Source organism: Mercurialis annua, linkage group LG1-X (assembly GCF_937616625.2).
Source record: "Mercurialis annua linkage group LG1-X, ddMerAnnu1.2, whole genome shotgun sequence".
Taxonomy (NCBI): Eukaryota; Viridiplantae; Streptophyta; class Magnoliopsida; order Malpighiales; family Euphorbiaceae; genus Mercurialis; species Mercurialis annua.
The window spans coordinates 63,965,549-63,987,003 of NC_065570.1; the positions used below are offsets into that span (position 1 = coordinate 63,965,549).

General features: G+C 32.5%; 4 protein-coding genes and 1 pseudogene across 5 annotated transcripts; 2 read left to right on the forward strand and 3 right to left on the reverse strand.

The window, feature by feature from the left end:
• The first annotated feature begins 424 nt into the window (after window positions 1–424).
• On the forward strand, window positions 425–4,453 carry LOC126664220 (serine carboxypeptidase-like). The gene is made up of 9 exons (XM_050356501.1): window positions 425–756; window positions 1,388–1,556; window positions 1,646–1,765; window positions 2,131–2,274; window positions 2,811–2,961; window positions 3,052–3,140; window positions 3,226–3,484; window positions 3,951–4,084; window positions 4,184–4,453. Exons 1-9 carry the CDS (start codon window positions 425–427, stop codon window positions 4,301–4,303), a joined length of 1,518 nt encoding a protein of 505 aa, XP_050212458.1. The 3' UTR covers window positions 4,304–4,453.
• Window positions 2,721–6,323, reverse strand: LOC126664221 (uncharacterized). Its single transcript, XM_050356502.2, has 4 exons — window positions 6,042–6,323; window positions 5,818–5,938; window positions 4,909–5,063; window positions 2,721–3,078 (listed from the first exon to the last, which is right to left on the reverse strand). The coding sequence occupies exons 1-4, from the start codon at window positions 6,243–6,245 to the stop codon at window positions 3,067–3,069; spliced, it is 492 nt and encodes a 163-aa protein (XP_050212459.1). The 5' UTR covers window positions 6,246–6,323; the 3' UTR covers window positions 2,721–3,066.
• Window positions 6,324–7,314: 991 nt separating this feature from the next.
• Window positions 7,315–9,389, reverse strand: LOC126655884 (S-adenosylmethionine synthase 1-like; annotated as a pseudogene).
• Window positions 9,390–11,316: 1,927 nt separating this feature from the next.
• On the forward strand, window positions 11,317–16,465 carry LOC126655893 (uncharacterized). 2 transcript variants are annotated; one of them, XM_050350242.2, is made up of 10 exons: window positions 11,319–11,434; window positions 11,857–11,915; window positions 12,479–12,545; window positions 12,882–12,947; window positions 13,241–13,334; window positions 13,757–13,873; window positions 13,975–14,075; window positions 14,485–14,559; window positions 14,641–14,733; window positions 15,869–16,465. In XM_050350242.2, the coding sequence occupies exons 2-10, from the start codon at window positions 11,902–11,904 to the stop codon at window positions 16,133–16,135; spliced, it is 894 nt and encodes a 297-aa protein (XP_050206199.1). In that variant the 5' UTR covers window positions 11,319–11,434; window positions 11,857–11,901; the 3' UTR covers window positions 16,136–16,465. The 2 variants fall into 2 exon arrangements, with proteins under 2 accessions (XP_050206209.1, XP_050206199.1); XM_050350252.2 differs by lacking the exon at window positions 14,485–14,559 and having other exon boundaries at window positions 11,317–11,434.
• LOC126655878 (alpha-L-fucosidase 1) lies at window positions 16,426–19,409 on the reverse strand. Its single transcript, XM_050350221.1, has 3 exons — window positions 18,655–19,409; window positions 18,004–18,243; window positions 16,426–17,380 (listed from the first exon to the last, which is right to left on the reverse strand). Exons 1-3 carry the CDS (start codon window positions 19,236–19,238, stop codon window positions 16,564–16,566), a joined length of 1,641 nt encoding a protein of 546 aa, XP_050206178.1. The 5' UTR covers window positions 19,239–19,409; the 3' UTR covers window positions 16,426–16,563.
• Window positions 19,410–21,455: the final 2,046 nt, after the last annotated feature.

The following is a 21,455-nucleotide window of genomic DNA, read 5'->3' on the forward strand; positions in this document are numbered from 1 at the left end:
TCAAAAACAATTTTCAAATGTGATAAATATTATAGACCGGATAGGATTGCTATTTTTATATTTCACTAGTTCTTTTAACTTTATTAAGTTATTTATAAATTTGAAAAGATAACAATAAATACTTTTTTAAAACTCTAAAGTGATAAATAATGGATAAAAAAATTCTCAAATGCGACAAATATTATGAACCGGAGGGAGTAATTGTTATGGAATCCCTCGTAAGAAAAAGGAAAAAAAATAAGGGTAGGCTAACCAATAAAAAACAACATTTCAAGAAACTAAATAAAGTAATCATACAAGTTTACATTTCTTGTTCACACACATATATATAAGTATACAACATCTTTACTCTACCAACTTACTTCATCAAACTTATATATACACATATATATTTTATAAACTCATCAAGATCCAATACAATTATATGTTTCAAATCTCTCAAATGGCATCATTACCATGCTTTTATTTAATTCTTTTTGTCACCATTTCAACTTTCTCATCATATGCAAATTCTTCTTCTTCTTACAATGACCAAATTGCCCCTAAACAACAAGGGGAGAAGCTAATTAGAGGATTTAACTTGTCTCCTAAGCACTCCATTAATCTGCCAGAGATTGGTGATGATTTTTTACAATCTAGTCCTGATCTTGTTGAAAATCCTTTGAAATTCAATGTTCTTGGTGATCCTGGTCCTTCTGTTCAAGATTTTGGTCACCATGCTGGCTATTTCAAGCTTCCTAACACTACAGCTGCAAGGTAAATATATCAAAACTGTCATTTTTTTTTTTGGTTTTGTTCCATTACAATAGGAAAGAAATAGGTATCGGAAATGAAACGCTGAAACAAAAAACGTCGAAATAGAAACGGGAAAAACAATAGCTTTTATACAAATACATTATAAATATAGGGTTTCAGCATTTCGGAAATTCTGAAACGCCAAAATGAGAAGCACCGAAACAGAAAACGTGCAGACCAATATTTTACACAAGGATATGTTGTAAATAGAGTTTGGAGTTTCAAAAGCGCTTCCAAAAACTGATATGCCAAAATGAGAAACAATGAAATGGGAACAAGCAAAAAAAATTTTGTTTACATGAAAAGGTTATAAATCATTTTTGGGAACCGAAACGCCGAAAGGAGAAACATCAAAACGGAAAATGGGCGAAACAACTATTTTACACAAATAGGTTATATATATAACTTCTAGAAATTTAGAGCACTCCCAGAAATGAAAAAGGAAACGCCGTAACGTAGGACTCAAGAAGTTTCCTTGTTACATAAGTCCACATGAGTAATGTAGCAAATTTAAAATTTATAAAGTTTAAATAAGTTTGTGTTCTTTTGGATTTCTGTCAAATATTTTAAATGTTGCTAATTTTTTTTACAGGATGTTCTATTTTTTCTTCGAATCAAGAAACACCAAGGAAGATCCTGTAGTTATATGGTTGACTGGAGGGCCAGGATGCAGCAGTGAATTAGCTTTGTTTTACGAAAATGGTCCTTACCATCTTTCTAATAATATGTCTCTTCAATGGAATGATTATGGCTGGGATAAGGTATATTACAGAAAATTAAAACACTTTTTATACCATTTTTGATTAAAAAAAAAAATTGGATTTGAAAAATCTTCTTATGTTCTTGACAGGCATCAAATCTCATTTTCGTCGATCAGCCGACTGGGACAGGATTTAGTTATACAACTGATCAGAGTGATCTGCGACATGATGAAAATGGTGTTAGCAATGACTTGTATGATTTCTTGCAGGTCAGTTTCTGTGTTTACATAAGGGTTTAATCGAGTCGAATCGAACCACTATTAAATTCGAGCTTGGACTGACTAAAATATGTGTAAAAATTAACCAACTCTTAGTTAGGTTTCCGAACTTGTCAAGCCGAGCATCTTGATGCTCTTAACAATTGACTCGAAATTAAAGCTCGACTCGATTAATATCAAATACATTTCAAGTATTTTTCAAGTCAATCCCGAGTAACTCGCAAATTGACTCGACTAGGTTATCCCCCTAATTTACATTGTAGTTACCTTTTCTGTTTTTAAATTATATGTTCTTTATTTTCAAGTGTAAAAATTTAGTCTAAAAGTTTTGATTCGATCTATTTATGGGACAATAGGCATTCTTCACAAAGCATCCCGAGTTGGCTAAAAATGATTTTTTCATAACTGGAGAGTCCTATGCTGGCCATTACATTCCTGCATTTGCTGCCAGGGTTCATCAAGGAAACAAGAACAATCAAGGGATTCATATAAATCTCAAGGTACGGAAACAAAACACAGAAACGGGTTCGGGCGAAATGATATTTTTTAGGGTTAATTACATATAAAATCACCACCTTTACACGAATTCTCAAAAATAACACGACCTTTAAAACGTGTCAATTTAGGGCATCACCTTTCATTTCTTTTCAAAAACAACATGGGCACGTTTTTTGATAAAATTTTGCTGACTTGAACATCCGATGGGAGTGCCACGTGTCGTGCCACGTCAGCAAAAACGCCACTAAAAATGTGCCCGTGTTATTTTTGAAAATAAATGAAAGGTGGTGCCCTGAATTGCCACGTTTTAAAGGTCGTGTTATTTTTGCAATTTCGTGTAAAGATGGTGATTTTATATGTAATTAACCCTATTTTTTATATGAATTGATTAGAATACAGTTTCAAAAGCGTTTCTGAAAGCGTTTAACAGAAACGGAACGTTGTAATGTAACACTCGGGAAGTTTCCGAGTAACTTAGGTTGCACCAACATTAGTAATTGGTGTTCAATTGTGTTGACCATGCAAAATTATTTGACAGGGATTCGCTATCGGTAATGGCCTAACAGATCCTTCTATCCAGTACAAAGCATATACTGATTATGCCTTGGAGAATGATTTAATTGAACAATCAGATTACCAGAGAATTAATGAACTGATGCCATCATGTGATCAGGCTATCAAAGCTTGTGGTAATTCCTCATGCTTAATCTAATTCCCTTTCCATTCTTCGTTCTATGTTGCTCTTCATTTTTTGTACTGAACTTGGAATTATTTACCAGGTACCAATGGAGAATCTACCTGTGAATCTGCATACAGTGTTTGCAATAACATATTCAATGAGATCATGCATGTTGCTGGCAATATTAACGTAAGGAAGCGTTTCAACTATTATTCAAACAAATTAAAAAAAAAATCCAATTTTTTGATGAAAATGCATACTCTTTGATCTGCAGTACTATGATATCAGAAAGCAATGCGAAGGGCAGTTATGTTATGATTTTTCAAACATGGAAACGTTTCTGAACGATAAAATAGTGAGGGATTCTCTAGGGGTAGGCAACAGAGAATTTGTGTCATGCAGTTCAGATGTTTATGATGCAATGCTAAGGGACTGGATGAGAAATCTTGAAGTAGGAATTCCTGCACTTCTTGAAGATGGTATCAGAGTACTCATCTATGCAGGAGAGGAGGATCTCATATGCAACTGGCTCGGTACGATTATATGGTTTTGTTAGAACTAGGGGTGTAACAGAGTTGAGTCAATTCACGAGCTACTCGAGATTGACTCAAAAAGTGCTCATAATTGACTCGATATTAATCGAGTTGAGTTCGAGTTCGAGCTTCTTCGAGTCAGTTATCGAGGAATTTGAGCATTACTCAGCCCGACAAGCTCACGAGTCTAATTGAATTTTGGTTAATTTGCCTTTTTATCCTTTACGCTTATAGATATTTATAATAATACCTTTCTTTCTATACTAAAAAATTTTAATTTTTAAATATTTAAATAGATAATTGAGTCATATCGAGATCGATTCTCAATTATTATACTGAACTCAATCCCGAGTTCCTAAAACAAAACTTGATCGAGTTGAGTTGAACTTGAACTTAACTATATTTTGACTCGACTTAACATTCTTTCTGCTGCAACAAAATTACCGATATGACTCTGTTTGTGCAGGAAATTCAAGGTGGGTTCATGCAATGGAATGGACGGGGCAGAAGGATTTCGAAGCAGCTTCAACTGTTCCGTTCACAGTTGAAGGCGCAGAAGCAGGGCAGTTAAAAAGCCATGGTCCTCTAGCTTTCCTCAAGGTCCACTCTCTATTTTCATAAATCTATGTGTCTCTCTCTTCTAAACTGCAATTACGAATTCTAACTTGAGCGACTTTGATTCTCTATAACAATAATCAGGTCAACAAGGCTGGTCATATGGTTCCAATGGATCAGCCAAAAGCAGCATTACAAATGCTAAAGAGCTGGATGCAAGGGAAGCTTGATGACACTAACAAAGACAGAATTTCTCCAATCTGATTGATACAGTCTTAACTTTCCTCCCTTTTCTTAGCATTGTTCGACATAGTTTCAGAATGTGCGAACTTCAAATATACTGTTTTTCAGTTTATTCTACAAATTTAAAATAAAAATGAAAGAAACAAAATAGATATATCCTTTTAGCAATTATATACCAGGTTTTTCCTAATCCTATGTTGCACCTTAAGGGACGGATGAAACAGCAACAACTAAAACGAAAAACTGCAAAATGATATTCTTTACAAGGATATGTTATCAAATTTTCAAGTATTAGAAATTTTTCAGAAACAAAAACGTAGGACTCGGTAAGTTTTCATGCACTATAGCCCTTTATCTCATCAGCATTCATTTATGTCACCAACAACAATTGGTTCTCGGTTAAGTGATCAGCAAATCTATATCACCAACAACAACCGATAACAAGAGAAGAAAGCCTCTTTTTTGTTTCAAGAATGAAATACAAATCAATATCATGAAGATCAACTAGCCGTAAAGGAAGAAGAAAAGTAAATCTTAGTTCCTAGTAAAAAAGATACACTACCCACCCATGGCAAGTTGCAAATGCATGCAGGAATTACAAAGAAGAATCATGAACTTGCTCTTACCCCATACAACTTCTTTAATGTCTCAATTGCTGGCTGGAAACCGGTCCTCAAAGGCAGAATTGACACTGCTCGCATATGTCGTGCATTACCATTCTTTGGTTTTGACAATGTCATTCTAAACATCTCTCCTTCAAGAACTTTACTAGCATTAGCACCTGCGGAAATGCATACTATCAATTAACAAAGACACGAAATTGGCTCAGCCCAATTGCCATAGCAACACCCAAAACATCGACACTCATCACAAACCTATGGTGCACGAAAACTTATCAAGTCCTACGTCTCAGCGATTTGTTTTCATTGTCAGAAATTCTTTTAAGCTCCAGGAGTTTATATTTATAACTTATCCTTTTTAAAATATTGCTCAACCCGTTTTTTCAATTTGCTGTTTTCCATTTCATCATACATTTCAAATTCAATTTTTTTCATTTCAACGTTTCTGTTTCTGTAAAATGTAGAACAAACCCTAGATCATAAAACCTTCGATGCAGGGAAACTTGTCGAGTCCCATATCTTGGCATTTCATTTTTATTTTCAGAAAAGCTTCTAAACCTATTCTTACAATAATATGGCTTCCTCCTTTTTTCATTTTTCTGTTTTACATTTCTTCATTTTATACTTCAACATTTTCGTTTCCGTAAGATGTGGCACAAAACCCAAATCATAAAAACTAAGGGGCACGGAAATTTACCGGGGCCTATGTCATGGCATTTGGTTTTTATTTTTCAGAAAAACTTCTAAATTATGTAATATTCTTACAAAACTATGGCTTCCTCCATTCCTATTTCGCCATTTTCCATTTTAATATTTTTCATTTCAACGTTTCCGATTCCGTAAAACATAGCACAAAACCCAAATCATAAAATACTTGCAAGATAATTGAACAAAAAAACAAGTTAAAATGTTTACCAGCCAAAGGGTGAATCTTGGCAAAGTCAAAAAACTGATCAGCAGAGCATCCAAATAAGATCCTAGCAGCTCTATCAAAGCAAATTACATTAAACACCTTGGTATCAGTAGCTATTGAAACCTGCCCACAAAAATTAAAAAACAAAATAATAAGAAATATAAATTAATAAACAAGAGATGGGGAATTTTCTGTAGAATCAAACAAGAATTAAGAAAATACTCACAATGAGACGAAAAAATCTCTTGGAAGAAGAAGGATTGAAGTTATTACAGAGTCCACACTGAGAATTTGGAGTGTCTGAAAGAGTGCGTTCACATGAAGAACAGGCTTTGTAAGAAAGATTGGAGTGATCAATGGCTAGTACTGAACACATTACTGTTGTTTGGCTGTTCTTATTGTTATTATTCATGGCAGCGCTGGTGGTCATGGCGGCGACGGTGGTGGTGGTGGTGGTGGGGGGGGGGGGGGAGTGAAAGATTTTGACTTTACTGAATACTCCTGCTAATTGAATTGTATGGGTGGATCTATTCATGGGTTCGGGTACCCGTCAGGTTCACTTTTAAACAAAACAAGAGATCAAATATTCATTTTTTTTATTTGGCTTAATCACTCAAAAACCCCTCACCTTTAAACTTTTTTTCAATTCCACCCCGACGTTGAAAATTTGTCAATTTTACCCACTTTTGAATTTTCCATTTTTAATTGTACCCCAATATTTTAATTTTTGTTAATTTTTTCACTTAAATGATGAAATCATTCAATTAATTAAGTCTAAACATGAAATTAAATTCTTTTTTATTCAAAAAAGTACAAATAAGTCCTTTATTTTTAAAAACTAACTAAAAACCATAATCAAATTAACACTAATTTAAATTCTTAATTAATTTAACTAAATTTAAATAAATTTTAAAATTATACAATTAATATATGCGAGACATGGAGAATGTTTTAAACAAATTTCCAAACGCAAAAGACGTTAATTTAATTTTTCAGGGTACAATTGAAACACAAAAATGTAAAATAGGGTAAAATTGACAAATTTTCAACGTCAGGGTATGATTGAAAAGGGGCTAAAAGGTCGGGGTTTTTTAAGACATTAGGCCTTTTTATTTTGATAATATTAAATACAAAATTTATTGTTAAATTGATTTATTTTTATTATTTTTGTATTTACGGATATGATAAAATAAAAGAGAGAAGAAGAAAATAAAGTATAAAGAGAGAAGAAATTAAAAAAAAGAAAAAAATAAATTAAATATTTAAATTTAGAGAGAATTTCTTACGCTACACTACTTTCTACTCAAAGCAAATGCAAACTGCATGCACTTTAACTAACATATTCAATGAAACAGTGAGGATATATTCCAACAGAAAATGATAATTCCAAAGGAAAGGAAAGCCAAATTATGACAAGAGTTTGAAAACTTGTCAAATTTATATTCCGACATTTTGTTTATATTTTCGAAAACGCTTCTAAAGTCTCTAAACTTTGAATTTATAAATCTATTCTTGTTAAAAATAATGTTCAGCATTTCACATTTTGCATTTCAAACATCTCTTGTTTCAGCATAAGTTATACAACTAAAACTTTTGGAGTTCCCTAAGTATTTTCTAAAACAGATATAAAATGCCGGAACATAGGATTCGATAAAATTCCGTGAAACATAGCCCTCTGCTTCAACTATAAATTTATGTACAACATAGTATTGACTCTACGTCTTGGCAGGTTTGAGAGGTTTCACAGTCTCCCAGGTGAAATCTGGGTCATCACGGCCAAAATGCCCGTAAGCAGCAGTCTTCTGATACCTGAAATTGCCCCCTCTCTTCAAATTAAGATTGCTAGCAATCATTCCTGGCCTGAAATCAAACTTTTCTTTAAATAAACCCAAGACATCTTTGTCCGCAATCTTCCGGTCTTGTACGTGTCGACAAAAACAGATAACGGTTCTGAAATACTAATTGCATACGAAACTTGAACAATGCAGCGTCTTGCTAGCCCTGAAGCCACTACACTTTTCGCAGCCTGCCTGACGATATAAGCACCACTTCGATCCACCTTCGTGGGATCCTTTCCGGAGAAGGTGCCCCCACCGTGGGCACCCCAGCCACCATAAGTATCAATGATAATCTTCCAACCTGTTAAGCCAGCATCCCCGTGTGGGCCACCGATGACAAATCGGCCAGACGGGTTAAGGTGGAAGATAGTGTTCTCATCGACATACTGTGGTGGAATGACCGGTTCAATCACGTGCTCCCTCAAGTCTTTAGCGATCTGTCCATTGGTGACGGTCTCATCATGCTGAGTTGAAATAAGAACCGTGTGAACCCTGAGCGGAATCATAGCTCCACCTTTGTTCCGATACTCGACAGTAACTTGAGTCTTTCCGTCAGGCCTTAACCTTGGGCATGTTCTGTTCTTCCTCACCTCGGTGAGATTAGCTCCGAGCTTGGTTGCGAGTACATGGGTTAGAGGCATTAGCTCGGGAGTCTCATCCGTGGCATATCCGAACATGTGGCCTTGATCACCCGCACCAATCTCCTCGGATTTCTTCGTAAAGTGACCGTGGACTCCCTGAGCAATATCGGGCTTTGTTGTTCGATATTAACAAGGACCTTGCATTTATCAGCATCAAGGCCAACATCAGCCGACACAAACCCGATGCCTCTGCACGTATCACGGACAATCTTCTCGTAGTCCACCTTCGCTTTGGTCGTAATTTCGCCAAAGACCGTCACCATGTCTGTCTTAGTACACATTTCACAGGCGACTTTACTTTCGGGATCTTGCTCCAAACATGCATCCAGAATAGCATCAGAGACTTGATCGCATAACTTGTCGGAATGCCCTTCATTGACAGATTCAGAAGTGAAAAGAAATGTATCCATCACTGTATTCAGACAATAATACGATACAAATATATATATGCATGTTAGTTGGAATCTCGGGACGAAACAAATCCTCTTATAACATCAAACTATGTTGCACGAAAATTTGGCGAGTTCTAACATTCCGGTTTCATTTCATTCCTGAAAATGTTTTTGAAACTCCGAAATTTTATAGTCATAACATATTCTTATAAAAATATTGTTTCACAAACACAAATGCATCATTTGGAATAACTCATATCATATGCCGAAACTGAACTGAATTGAAAATTCTGGCAAAACTGAGATTAACTATATAGAATATAATTCTTGCATCCATACGAAAAAGATTGATCATACATAAATTCATTGAGCCATTACAGATGCATTCAAAATTACAAAAAAATTATCATATTTACACCAAATAAAATACAATTCTAATCTATCAAGAGTGAGAAACCACAATAATATCATTCTACAGAGAGCAGAACAAATTAAGAAGCCAGCTACAGAAAGAAAAATTTTGCGGTGAAGTTTTGATTTTGGAACAGTGATATTATATCAAATCCACTGAAGAATATACAAACAATAAAAAAACCGAAAAATTTCAAATTATAAATTTAATAGAAGAAGAAGAAGAAGAAAGAGTTGTGAATAATTCAAGAGCACATACCTAACCGAAACAGTAAAAGCAGCTTCTAACACTTCTAATGTTCTCGTCCGATTTTGCCGCTAAAAATAGTTTGGTTTTCTTCTGTTTATTAAACTAGTACTTCTTTTACGTGCTACGCACGTGGCTCGTAATGTAACATGTCAATAATTGTATAATTTTTAATTAACAATAGTTTAAACTAATAAAGTTTTTATATATTTTTAAGGGATAATATTATATTGAAAGTGTAATTAAAAAAGTTTTTTGTTTATTTAATGCTCATTCTTTTTTTTTGTTCATTCGGTCCCCCGTAGCCATATGTATTTAACTTTATGATGAATTAATAACCACAAAAATATGTAAGTTTGATTTATGTAGCGTAAGGATATAAAATAGCTATTCATAAGAAATTGAATAATTTTTTTAATTTTTTTTAGAGTTTTAAGAGTTTTGATTAGAGAGATTTTCTGATATAATGGAATTTCTAATCTAATTATGATTTCGGTAGGTGGTTGTATATCTAATTCAAAGAGTGTATATTAATATTATAATTTATAAAATATATATTAATTATTATATGCAACGAACATAAAGCCAAAAAATAGACAAAAGTTATGGACCTAACACAAAATAAATGATATGATAGAGTTTGTAAATATTATATTCTATATTAATTAATTATATTCTCTAAGAAAAATATTAATTAATTATAGATAACTATAGATAATCAAGAGTTTTTATATTCCAGAGTTATTCTAGCATCATTATCTGATTTAATTATATCCAATTTGAGATGAGATAGTTAAAGCAGTAAAAGTTTAAATAAAAAATTTGTTTGTTTGTATAATTCTATGTTATCAAAACGTAAAAGAAGAAATAAAATATGACAGAATTTGCTTTGTTTGTAAACTTGAGTTAATCAAGAGTTTGTGTATTCACATCACGTGATATATGTGGCTCGTAACGTAACTCGTCAATATACATATTAATAAATTTATTATAATTATATCAATTATTTATTTATAATTAATATTAAATCAATTAAGAATTTTTGTAAAAATAAATATAATATATTCGGTTATTAATTTTTTTTCATACTGAATTTATTCTTCTTTTGGTTTTATAATAACCATAATTAAATAATTAATTTTATTTTATTAATAATATCTTTAAAAATAATAAGACTAAAATTTAAATAATAATAATATATTGACCAAATACAGTATTTTAATTTTATAGTTCAATCAAACTAAAAGATAGGTATTCCTACTAATTTAGAAACAATTTAGTTATTTTTTACATATTAAAAACTAAATTGGAGATAATTTAGCTACCTATTCTAATTAGAAATTTAATTATAATAGTGATTAATTAAATAACTAATTAGTTAATGACTATAAAACTTCTATTTAGTAATAAACTGAAAAGAATTATTCAGTAAATTTGCCTGTCCCCCCCCCCCCCCCATCCGTGCTTTTATATATAGTATAGATAAATAAATATTTAATTATATAGTACTCTCTCGGTTTTTATTTAGTTGTCCATCTAGTCTAAATTGCACATATTAAAAAACTTAATCTTTTTCTTAAATTACAGAAGCAAATATTAGTATAATCTTATTTTTTAATAAATATTTTGTAAATTGAGTCATATAATTATTTATTAAAACATATAAATTTATAGTTAAAATTATCTTGAAATTTTAAATGGAAAAATAAATATAAATAAATTCATTTGGCTAGATAGACAACTAATAAAACGGAGAATTTTTTTTTATATATATAATAGGTAATTTTTCACAAATATTAATTATTGAAATGATAATTACAAAATATATTAATTAATAAATAAATAAATATTTTAATTTAAAAAAATAACTAAACTTACGTATCGTAATATAATAAAATTAATAATAATTAAGTAAAAACATAAATATTTGTATTCGTATTTCAGTAGATAGCCTAATTTCATACTGCAATTTTTTCTTTTTGGAATTGTTAGTGTATTAAATTGAGGTACAAATAAATAAATAGAATCCTCTTCATCTTTTGCCTGCATATTACACCAAAAGGACTTCACAGTCTCTGTCTCCATCTCAGGTATCATCTACTTGTAATTTTGCTGTCTGAGTTATAAATTTATTATCTTTTTTATAAATGTTAATCGATAGGACCAGATTTTTGATTTTTATTGATGATTTCCATTTAAAAATAGAGAAAAGAAATCAACTTTACTATTCAGATTATGAATTTCCTTTCTGGGTTTTTCGTTTCTTCTTCTGATTTTTAATTTAGTTGTTGTGTTCCTGATGGAGTTTTTGTTGTCATTAGAGTGCAAAAATTGTTAGGAATATGATATCACAGGAACTTTGCGATTGTTTAATCCGAAAGTTTAAGCAGATGATAGCTGAATCACTTGATTTCATTGTAGTAGAAATTTTGCATTTTTATCCTTTGTGTGTTGTGTTCTTGCATTTCTCTACTTGAACTCACCTCTTTTTTTTTCTTTTTACTCATTGTAGTAAAGCATATAGCATCTTGGTACCTTTGCCTTAACTACTTCAACAATGGACCATGACAGGTTTTCTTCATCTCTATCTTCTTTTGTGTGGGATACAATTCTAAGTTCTACTATGATCCATTGTTTTTTTGTGTTTCTGTTAGTTTATTTCTTGCACATTTGGGACAATGTACCATAAATCCTAATTCTTTTAGTTTTGGGTGCTGCTATGTTTATCAAGCTCTAGTTTTGGCGTTTCGTTTTTGTTTTCTTAAGCACTTGTGCAACTTCAAAACTTTAAAATTTTAACATATCCTTGTAAAAATTGTCGTTTCACCGTTTTCCATTTTGACGTTTCCGTTTTCGTGCTACTCGGCTAATATGTTTTTGTCCTAGCTTCTTCTCTCAAAGTTTGGTTTCTTATAATAAAATGGAATTTCTATCTCATTCTTAGCTTTTACATATGATAAAATAATAGTATAGGAGTGTTGCGTACAGTCTTTTGGTGCTCTACTTCTTCTTTTGAGAAATTAAAAGTATATGGCTATTGTGGAAAATGTTCTAGAGATCGGCAGCTTGTAGTTTACCTTTATATCATGCGTCATATATAGGTTTTATGCTAATAATAATACTTTAATCATCAGGTTGAATTCTCCAAGCACCTCTATGATCTCACTTGAACTTTTGGGCCATCAACTACAATTCTCGCAGGTGCAAATTTTGTTTTAGTGCTTGAATAATTTTCATGTCACTTTTTTAGATACATTGGCTTGAGATTAACATATATTGCATTTATGGTTTTTTTAAAAAAAAAGTAAGCTCATTCATGAATTGAAAGATCTTTTTATTATGTGTTTTCGGTTTATCTATGGGCTCACTTTGTGGAGGATTTTGACTAGTAAATAACTATAAGGATTCAGAATCTGGTACCAAGCACCAATTTTATAGTGTGGATTTTTCATTTTTCTCACGCTACAGTTAGTTGCAAAAAATATTTTTGCATGTCTCATAAGATTATAACAGCATAATTTCTTGTCATGGTGACAGGATCCAAATTCCAAGCATTTAGGAACCACTGTTTGGGATGCATCCATGGTATTTGCCAAATTTTTGGTAAGTTCTCTCTCTTGCAATTTTTTTTTTGTGAACTTTTTTTGCCAACTTGTCAAGCTGGGATGTTTTGTTGACAAATTAGTGGGCTACCAGAGTTGGCTAAGAGGTGATTCATTTTGATATAAGCTCCTTATTTTTTATGATTTCTTAAAGGAATAGAAATAGTGGATGACTGAAAAAGCTCTTGAAAAAGAAAATTTGTTGGTGTCTTTAACATATTTGAGAGCGGTTTACTGTTCTGCAAATTTACAGCTTCGAAAGTTTACAAATTTACATTACCCTGGTTAATTCAGGAAAAAAATTCCAGAAAGGGAAAGTTTTGCCGTTCCAAACTCAAAGGAAAACGTGTTATTGAACTTGGAGCAGGTTGTGGAGTAGCTGGGTTTGGTGAGTTTCAATTTGTTGCATAAACGTAATGTTTCATAAATAAGCAACAAAGGTTCATTTCGACCTTCCAACTTGGGAGAAAGGATAAAAAGAGCCCAAGTTCGTGGCTTTAAGGAAAAAAAAGCCGTCAACTTGTCAATCTTGGGTCAGTTCCATCCTAATCGGACGTCAGTCTTGATTGTCAGAGGTGGTAATTGATCCAAAATTGACAAATTAAGGGGTTTCTTCAAAGCCACAAACGTGTACTCTTGATATGTTTTCTTCCAAGTTGGAGGTTGAAATGAACCTTTATTGCATAAATAACATTTGGGTAGCCAATTATCAAAAAAAAAAAAACACATTTGGATAGCTTTCTGCCCAATGTATAACCCAGTTTTATATTTTTCTGTACTTTTGACTCTGATACAAACTGCTATGTACAGGGATGGCTCTGCTGGGGTGTGATGTTGTTACAACAGACCAAGTCGAGGTTCTGCCATTGCTAATGAGAAATGTAGAGCGTAATACTTCAAGAATCATGCAGATGGATCCTAATTCAGGTGTACGTTATGATGATTTTGATGATATGCATGCATTTTTTTTTCTTGATCTGACCATCAGTTTTGAACATTTTCCTACATGAATTATGTTATCCTTGTAGATTCATTTGGTTCAATCAAGGTTGAAGAGTTAGACTGGGGAAATGACGACCACATAAGGGCTGTTCATCCACCATTTGACTACATTATCGGCACTGACGTTGTAAGTTTTTTATGACATTTTTTTGAACATGTAATCAGAAATGAATAATATCTAAGTTGACATCTGTTTATGATTCTCGGAAATTTGATGTCACAGTTTGCTTTATGCTTAAACCTTTGGAATCATTACTTTTTCTTTAAATTAAAAGAATCTTAATTTTATAATCGGCTTGACAGAAATTGTGATGTTAGTATGAAAAATAAAACCTACCATGTAAAAAGCAAATGGAAAGTCAGAAATGTTTAAAGTCGATTGGTGTATTGCATTTAAGCTCCCATGAATAGCAATATTTAGACTTTGAGCAAATATCTTGTCATTTACGCGTCATTCTGTTGATCATATGGAGGTGCAGTACCATTTTGATCTCACTTCAATCAGGCCAGTGATTTTTGATTTCTTTGCCTTTAAGGTTTATACAGAGCATCTCTTGGAGCCGCTGTTAAAGACGATTTTTGCTTTGTCAGGCCCCAAAACCACAGTCATGGTGCTCTATCTTATGGTGTTATATTTTGTTTTCGCTTCGAAATTTGATTCATGATGCACTCAAGTTTATTTTTTCTTGTAGATGGGGTATGAAATCCGTTCTACAAGTGTTCATGAGCAGATGCTTGGAATGTGGAAAAGAAACTTTGAAGTGAAAATAATTCCTCAAGTTAAGGTATTTGCTTGATTGATGCTAATCTTAAATGCTTAATTGTTCCTACCTGTTGTTACATGTTAAACTTCTGCTGCACATCTGATTTGCATTTAAATAGCCCAAACATAATATGATTCCCTGGAGGCTGGATATCATCCCAAGTGAGAATTAGCATTTTTGTGAATACTATACCAGTATGATGCACAGAAATAGAAATGTTGAAACAGAAACAACGAAACAAATATTTTAGAAGAATAAGTTATAAATATAAAGATTTGTTGAGAAGCGTTTTCAATAATTAAAACGAAATGCCAAACTATAGAACTCCATCCGTGCAACACAGATAGGGCTCTGCTCCGCAAGTGGAAATGTCTTACCAGGTACTTAATTGTATTGGTAACAACTAACATACCATTTCCTGCCTGCATTTTCAACAGTAGTTGGAAGTTCCTACATGCACGGAAACCTTGAAGAAGTTGTGTTTTTCCGTTTCGGAAACATTTCCTTTTCCGAAACTATCATGAATTCTTAGAAAACGTTTTTGGGCCGTTTCTGTAAATAATAAAAGTTAGATATTCGTTTTCTAAAAAATAATTCTTCAAGAGTTGCCTATAAATAAAAAAATTCTAAAGAGGAGTTTATAAATTAAAATAAAAACTTTATTAGTTACCCACAAACTTTATTATTCACATTGGTCACAATACACAAACAAAAACTATTCTTTACAAACAAAAAAAACCTAATGACTTATATTCAAACGATTTATTTTATTATTGTAAGTACTAGTTATTTATTCATAAAAAATATATATTTTTTAAATAAATTTTAATATATAATATTTTATAATTTTTAATATTTGTAAATATATTCCTTTCTTTTTTTATTATTTACTCGTTTCTCTCACGTTTCCGTTTCTTATATTTTTAGAAAAAGCCGTTTCACGGTGTCTGTTTCCGTGCAACATAGGTAGGAACCGGTTTTATGTCGACATTATCTTTCGTAAGTGATGATTGGATCAAACCATCTGTATAATTTTGATAAATAATGCTGACATCTGTATGGTTTTGATAGCAAGGCAGATGATCCGTAATTGCATACATTTCTTTTACTCCATTTCTTTTACTCCGAATCATTCTAATTAGATTGTTACACACAGATGGACAGTAAGTATCAGCATCCAAGCATTCAACTTTATGTCATGGGCTTAAAGCCGGTAGCTGACAGCACGGAAAGTATGACTCAAACCATTGGAAACGGTGAGGATAATAGTGAGGTGAATAAGACGGATAATTGTGGTAATGAAATAGTACGAGAGGACAGTGAACCAGAGGTAAAGCTCTCGAGGGGAAAGCTTTCTGACTGGGAAGCAAGAAGGCTTGGCTCCATGGCTGCTCGGCTTCTTAGAGATGTAAAGATTACATAAGTTTTTCAGCCCTCGAGTCACCCACCTTCTTTTTTTTGTCAAAGCAATCCGCACGTAAGGTACCATCTGGTTCATTGGAAATCAAATTTGAGAAGATCTAATTAATGGACCTCGAAGCGGACGGTATCAGCATGCTGAAAACTCTTGCGTTGCTTGCATGATACAACTTTGATTGAAAGCTGATTTTCAACATCCATAACAGATTTAAAGATCTTGTTTTGTCTATCATATTAGGAATTTTCGATTCTTGTATGTATCAAATTGCTCCTGAATTTGTATGTGTTGGTCAATTAACATAGAAATTAATATTATTATTAAATTAGTCTGAAATTTATTAATTACTACCAATTTTGCAATGAAGTGCTTAAAAGCTTGTACAAATTGAAAGAAATGAACATTCAGCTTCAGAGCAGTTGCAATTGAAATATTCACACATTATATTCCAGCAGCTTGAGAATCATTTTCTTTAGCTCGCCAAAGTACTTGCCAGCAAATGAAATGCTCAATTTGCTACTTTGCTGTTGAACTACTTCGCGGCTGTTGGGGTGCATTTGCAAGCTATTATCAAAATCGTGACCCGCAATGGAAAATTCATCCATAAAAATTCCCAGATAAGAAATAAGCGGATCTGCTCGACTCTTGTCTACGACAAACTTAATATGACGAGATACCACAGTCGGAAATTGCAATATCCGCTTAAATCCAACGGTGGTGCCATTGGTCACTTCTGTCCACGCCCCGTCTTTTAGTATCTCTAGATGGAACTCACTGATCCGTTGTCCCATGTGGATCGGCTCTTCAACTTGCAGGAGATTGAAAGATGCAAATTCTTCAAATTCGAAATACAACTCCCATTTAGATTGATCATCCTCTGGAGCCCAGTACGTGTCGATTCCTTCTTGAAGAACATTATAGGGAGCGAAATCCGAATCCTCAGCGCCTCCGCGTGAACTGCTGGCGCTGAGACGAGCAATCTTACCAATATTATATGAAAAGATAGAGCTTCGAAGCTGAGCGAATTCTTGAAGTACTTTTATGTCTTCTGTTGAGATAAGACCTGAAGAATTTGGAGGTACGTTCAGTAACAACGGACAATTTCGGCCGACGGATTTATAATATATATCGAGAAGCTGTTTTGCGGACTTTGGGGTTTCAGATGCATGCCAAAACCAACCAGGCCTAATGGAGACATCACATTCAGCAGGCACCCAATCATGACCTGATGGATCTCCTTCCTGTTTGTATCTGTTGAAAATGCCAAAAAGCGTTACAATCATAAATGAAAATGCTGAAACAAAAAACCAGCGGAACATATTTTTCACAAAAGTAGGTAATAAATTTGAAGTTTCAGAGTTTAGGAAATGAAAACGAAAAACTGAAACAGAAGATCGCCCCACAAGTTCTTGTGCAATATAGTTTCTGTCTTTCTGCTTAGAAGTAAAAGATGCAGTTGCTCGTTATAGAACTAATTGAATAAACAAATGTATCAAAATCTAATATGGCAAAGAATTGCTTCAAAATTGATAGATGCAACGGGGGCAAAATAATGCTAGAAAGTTAAGTAACAACACGAGAATGAGACCTTCAAATTTAGCTCACGCATAAACGTTTCGTTATTGATAACAGCAATAACGGATGCAATACATTGTCCACATTTTGATCATACTAATAGCTTGACTATGTTGCATGGAAACAGAAATGTTAAAACAAAAAACGGCAAAATGATACCTTTTATAAGAATATATTATAAATATTAAGTTTTAGAGTTTCAAAAAAATGCCAAAACACAGGATTTGACGAGTTCCATTCAACATAGTAGCTCGGGCATATTCCATTGTTAAACTAGAGAATGTATGAAAAAAACTCACTTCTGATGGGTGCTTCCTCCGATCTCTACAGCACTCCGGTTGAATAGAGACCAGCATGTAGACCCAGCAACTCCAGCCTCATCGCCAATCCACCTTATGTCAGGACCGGCATCCGTAAATATGACAGCCCCAGGCTGTAATTGATGAATTAAACTAAACCAACTGTCGAAAAAATAGTCCATATCCTTCTCTGCCTCCCCTTTTGCACCATCCAAAAATACCTCCTTGACCTCTCCATGCCTGCCACAATTGCATATTATTCCAATTCTCCAAGTTTCTTAATTAATGGAGTAAAAGGAAAAAGTTGCAAATCAAAAAGGAAGCAATTGCATCAAGAGTTAAGCTCGAAATTCGAGTTGAACTACTCAGATCAAGTTCAATGCTCACAAGCCTGTCAAGCGGAGCATCCGACTCGATAATTGTCTCGAGTAACTCGAACTCGAGCTCAACTCGATTAATCAAACATATTTCGAGTCAATCTCGAATTGCTCAAGAATTGACTCAACTCTATAACACCTTCAGCACGGAAATCGACAACAAATACAAGTAACAAAGTCAACATATCAAAATGATCAATGAATAAAAACTGCAGAACCAAAGAAATCAAAACAAAACACAGCATTATATATGTATAAAAGCCAACCGACTCACCGGGTCAACAACTCGGTCATCTGACCCAAATAGAACTCATTATACTCCAAAGTCTTCCCATAACAACTCTCATGCCTGTCCCAAGGAGATAAATAAAGCCCTAAATCAACACCAATCTCTTGAGCAGCCAAAGCAAGTTCTTTAACAACATCACCACTTCCATTTCTCCAAGAACTAGACTTTACAGAATAATCAGTATAATCACTTTGCCATAAACAAAACCCGTCATGGTGTTTTGCAGTGAGTACAACCCGGTTAAACCCAGATTCTTTAGCCACTTGAACCCATTGTTTTGGGTCAAAATGAATTGGGTTAAATACTGAAGGATCAGCTTGGCCAGAACCCCATTCAGAATCAGTAAATGTGTTGGTTCCAAAATGGAGAAAAAGCGCCATTGATGAGAGCTGCCATTGAAGCTGCCGAGCTGATGGAATTGGTAAAATTGGAAGTGGTGGTGGCTTCTTTAGAGATGAGTGAGAAATGGGTATTGATGATAATGAAAGAAAGATTATGACTTTGACTAGAATTGTGTGATTTGAGATGGGTTTTGGGTTTCTTGGATTAAAGATGCTGTTTTGGATCATTTTTGTTCTTCAATGGTGGAATGAGAGTAAGGTCAAGTTTCATAAAGTGGAAGTCAAGACAAGAGCTTCTTCATCTTCAACGTCAAGTTTAACCTTGAAAACTTAAGTCAAGTAGTAACTAGTCAGAGTAAAACTTCATCGTGATCCTAAAATTTTTAAAGGCTTAACCTATTAGATTTTTAAACTATACGTTTACACTAAAATTTTGTCTCTTTGTAGTCCTTAAAATCAGAAAAAACAAATCTTCAAGTTAGATGTCTCTTAGAAATTTCGTTAGTAATATGACATTTTTTAACAAGTAACTCACCATTTTTAAGGCGTAAATCGCACGCTCTTAATAGACAAATTTAAAGACACATTTTTTATAAGTTCATGAACAAAAATAAAATAAAATTCAATCTACAAACGAGTTAATCAAAAGATGTAAAGTCTAAAACCCTAATAATTGATTTATCTTTTTTTTTTTGTTATAAAAATCGACTACTAAAGTTACAATCTCTATACCAATATTGAAACCCCAAGTGCTTCAAGAGTGTCTCATAAGAGATTGGAAAATGCTTTATATTCCATCTTTTTAACTAACTCTTTTAACCCACTTTACGTGGCAAGGTTCCATTCATCCAATTCTTATCCGAAAATATATATTTCAAAAAACAACATTTAATCAATCTATTTTTTAATTGTCACGTCAAACGATACAAAAAATAGATTAAAAATATTGTATTATATAGCATTACTAAAAGATTTATATTTAAGGAGTGGGTATAAAGGTTTTAACAAAAGACATTTAGTATGGGGAAAAGAGTTTCACTATATCGCACAAGCTAGTTATGATATAGATTTAAAAAAATACCCTCTACACCTCATTTTTTGAAACTTTTACAAAAATATTTTTTTTACCTCTAATTTATCAATGAATTACCAATAATCTACTAATAAACTATCAAAAAAAGAGTATTTTTATAAAAATTTCAAAAAGTGAGATATTTATGAAAAGAACCCTATAGATTTAAGTTAGTATATTGTATAATTGTTTTAAAAATAAAATCAATCTCATTTACATTAACATTATATTTATATAACTATTTTAAATTTTTCAAAACTAATATTAAATAAAAATAATGTTTTATATAAAAGAGATATAATTGATTAATTATTAAATGATTATGGGTTAAATTATTAAATCAATCATATTCGATATATATGAACTCGAGCTACAAATTCAAAGATGAAAATGACTACTTTTTAAAACTAATTACGATAGAGATATCACTGTAAATTAATCGAGTAGAGCTTTTAAGTATTTATGTTTAGTTTATTATATGAATAGTGTGTTTATGTTCAATACATATTTGTTCGAATTTTGAACGAGATATTCATGTTCAGTCCATTTAACCAATTTTTCAAATACACACCGATTAAAAGAAATTAAAGAACAACCATCAAATATTTCAAGGTTAATTCAACTGATGACCATCCAAAACATCAGAATGAAATAAATATCAAATGACAATCATAAAATATTTAAAAATCATATAATTTTATAATTATATCTAAAATAAATACATTATGAATATGTGTATCAAATTAAAAATTAATATTTTGTATCTAATGTAAATACAAAACAATCTGCAAACATATAATCGATCTCATATATGAGCTAGTATGTGAACTTTTTATCAAGTTTATATACGAACAGTTCGCGAACTTTTAATTGAGTTTATATATATATATATATATATATATATATGTTCATGAACTATTAAACGAGATTATATACGAGATGCTTATAAGCGTAAACAAATAGAACACAAATATGTTCAATCTCGGATTTTTTTAAATAAATAAACAAAAAGTTAAATTCGACCTCAGTTTGTTTAAGATACGAACAAACATGAAACAAATTTTTACCGAGTTGAACGTTGAGCCACTTGTGAGTAGCTCGGGCAACTTATTGAAATATTTATTATTTAATGGATATGAAGGAAATGTGGGCTTAAAATATTTCAAGTCCATATATGAAGTTGGGATATGGGTTTTTGCTATTCCAGATCTGTCTGAAAATTGTTTCTTTCTTTTGCCAATAAAATAAAGAGAAGTAGCTTTTAAGCCTAATTGCCTTATTTGTTTGGCTTTTTTAAGGAGTAAACTGAGTGTAACTACAGATTTCTCTTTCTTCAAGGCAGTGTCATTCTTCATTTGTGAATGAATGACTTG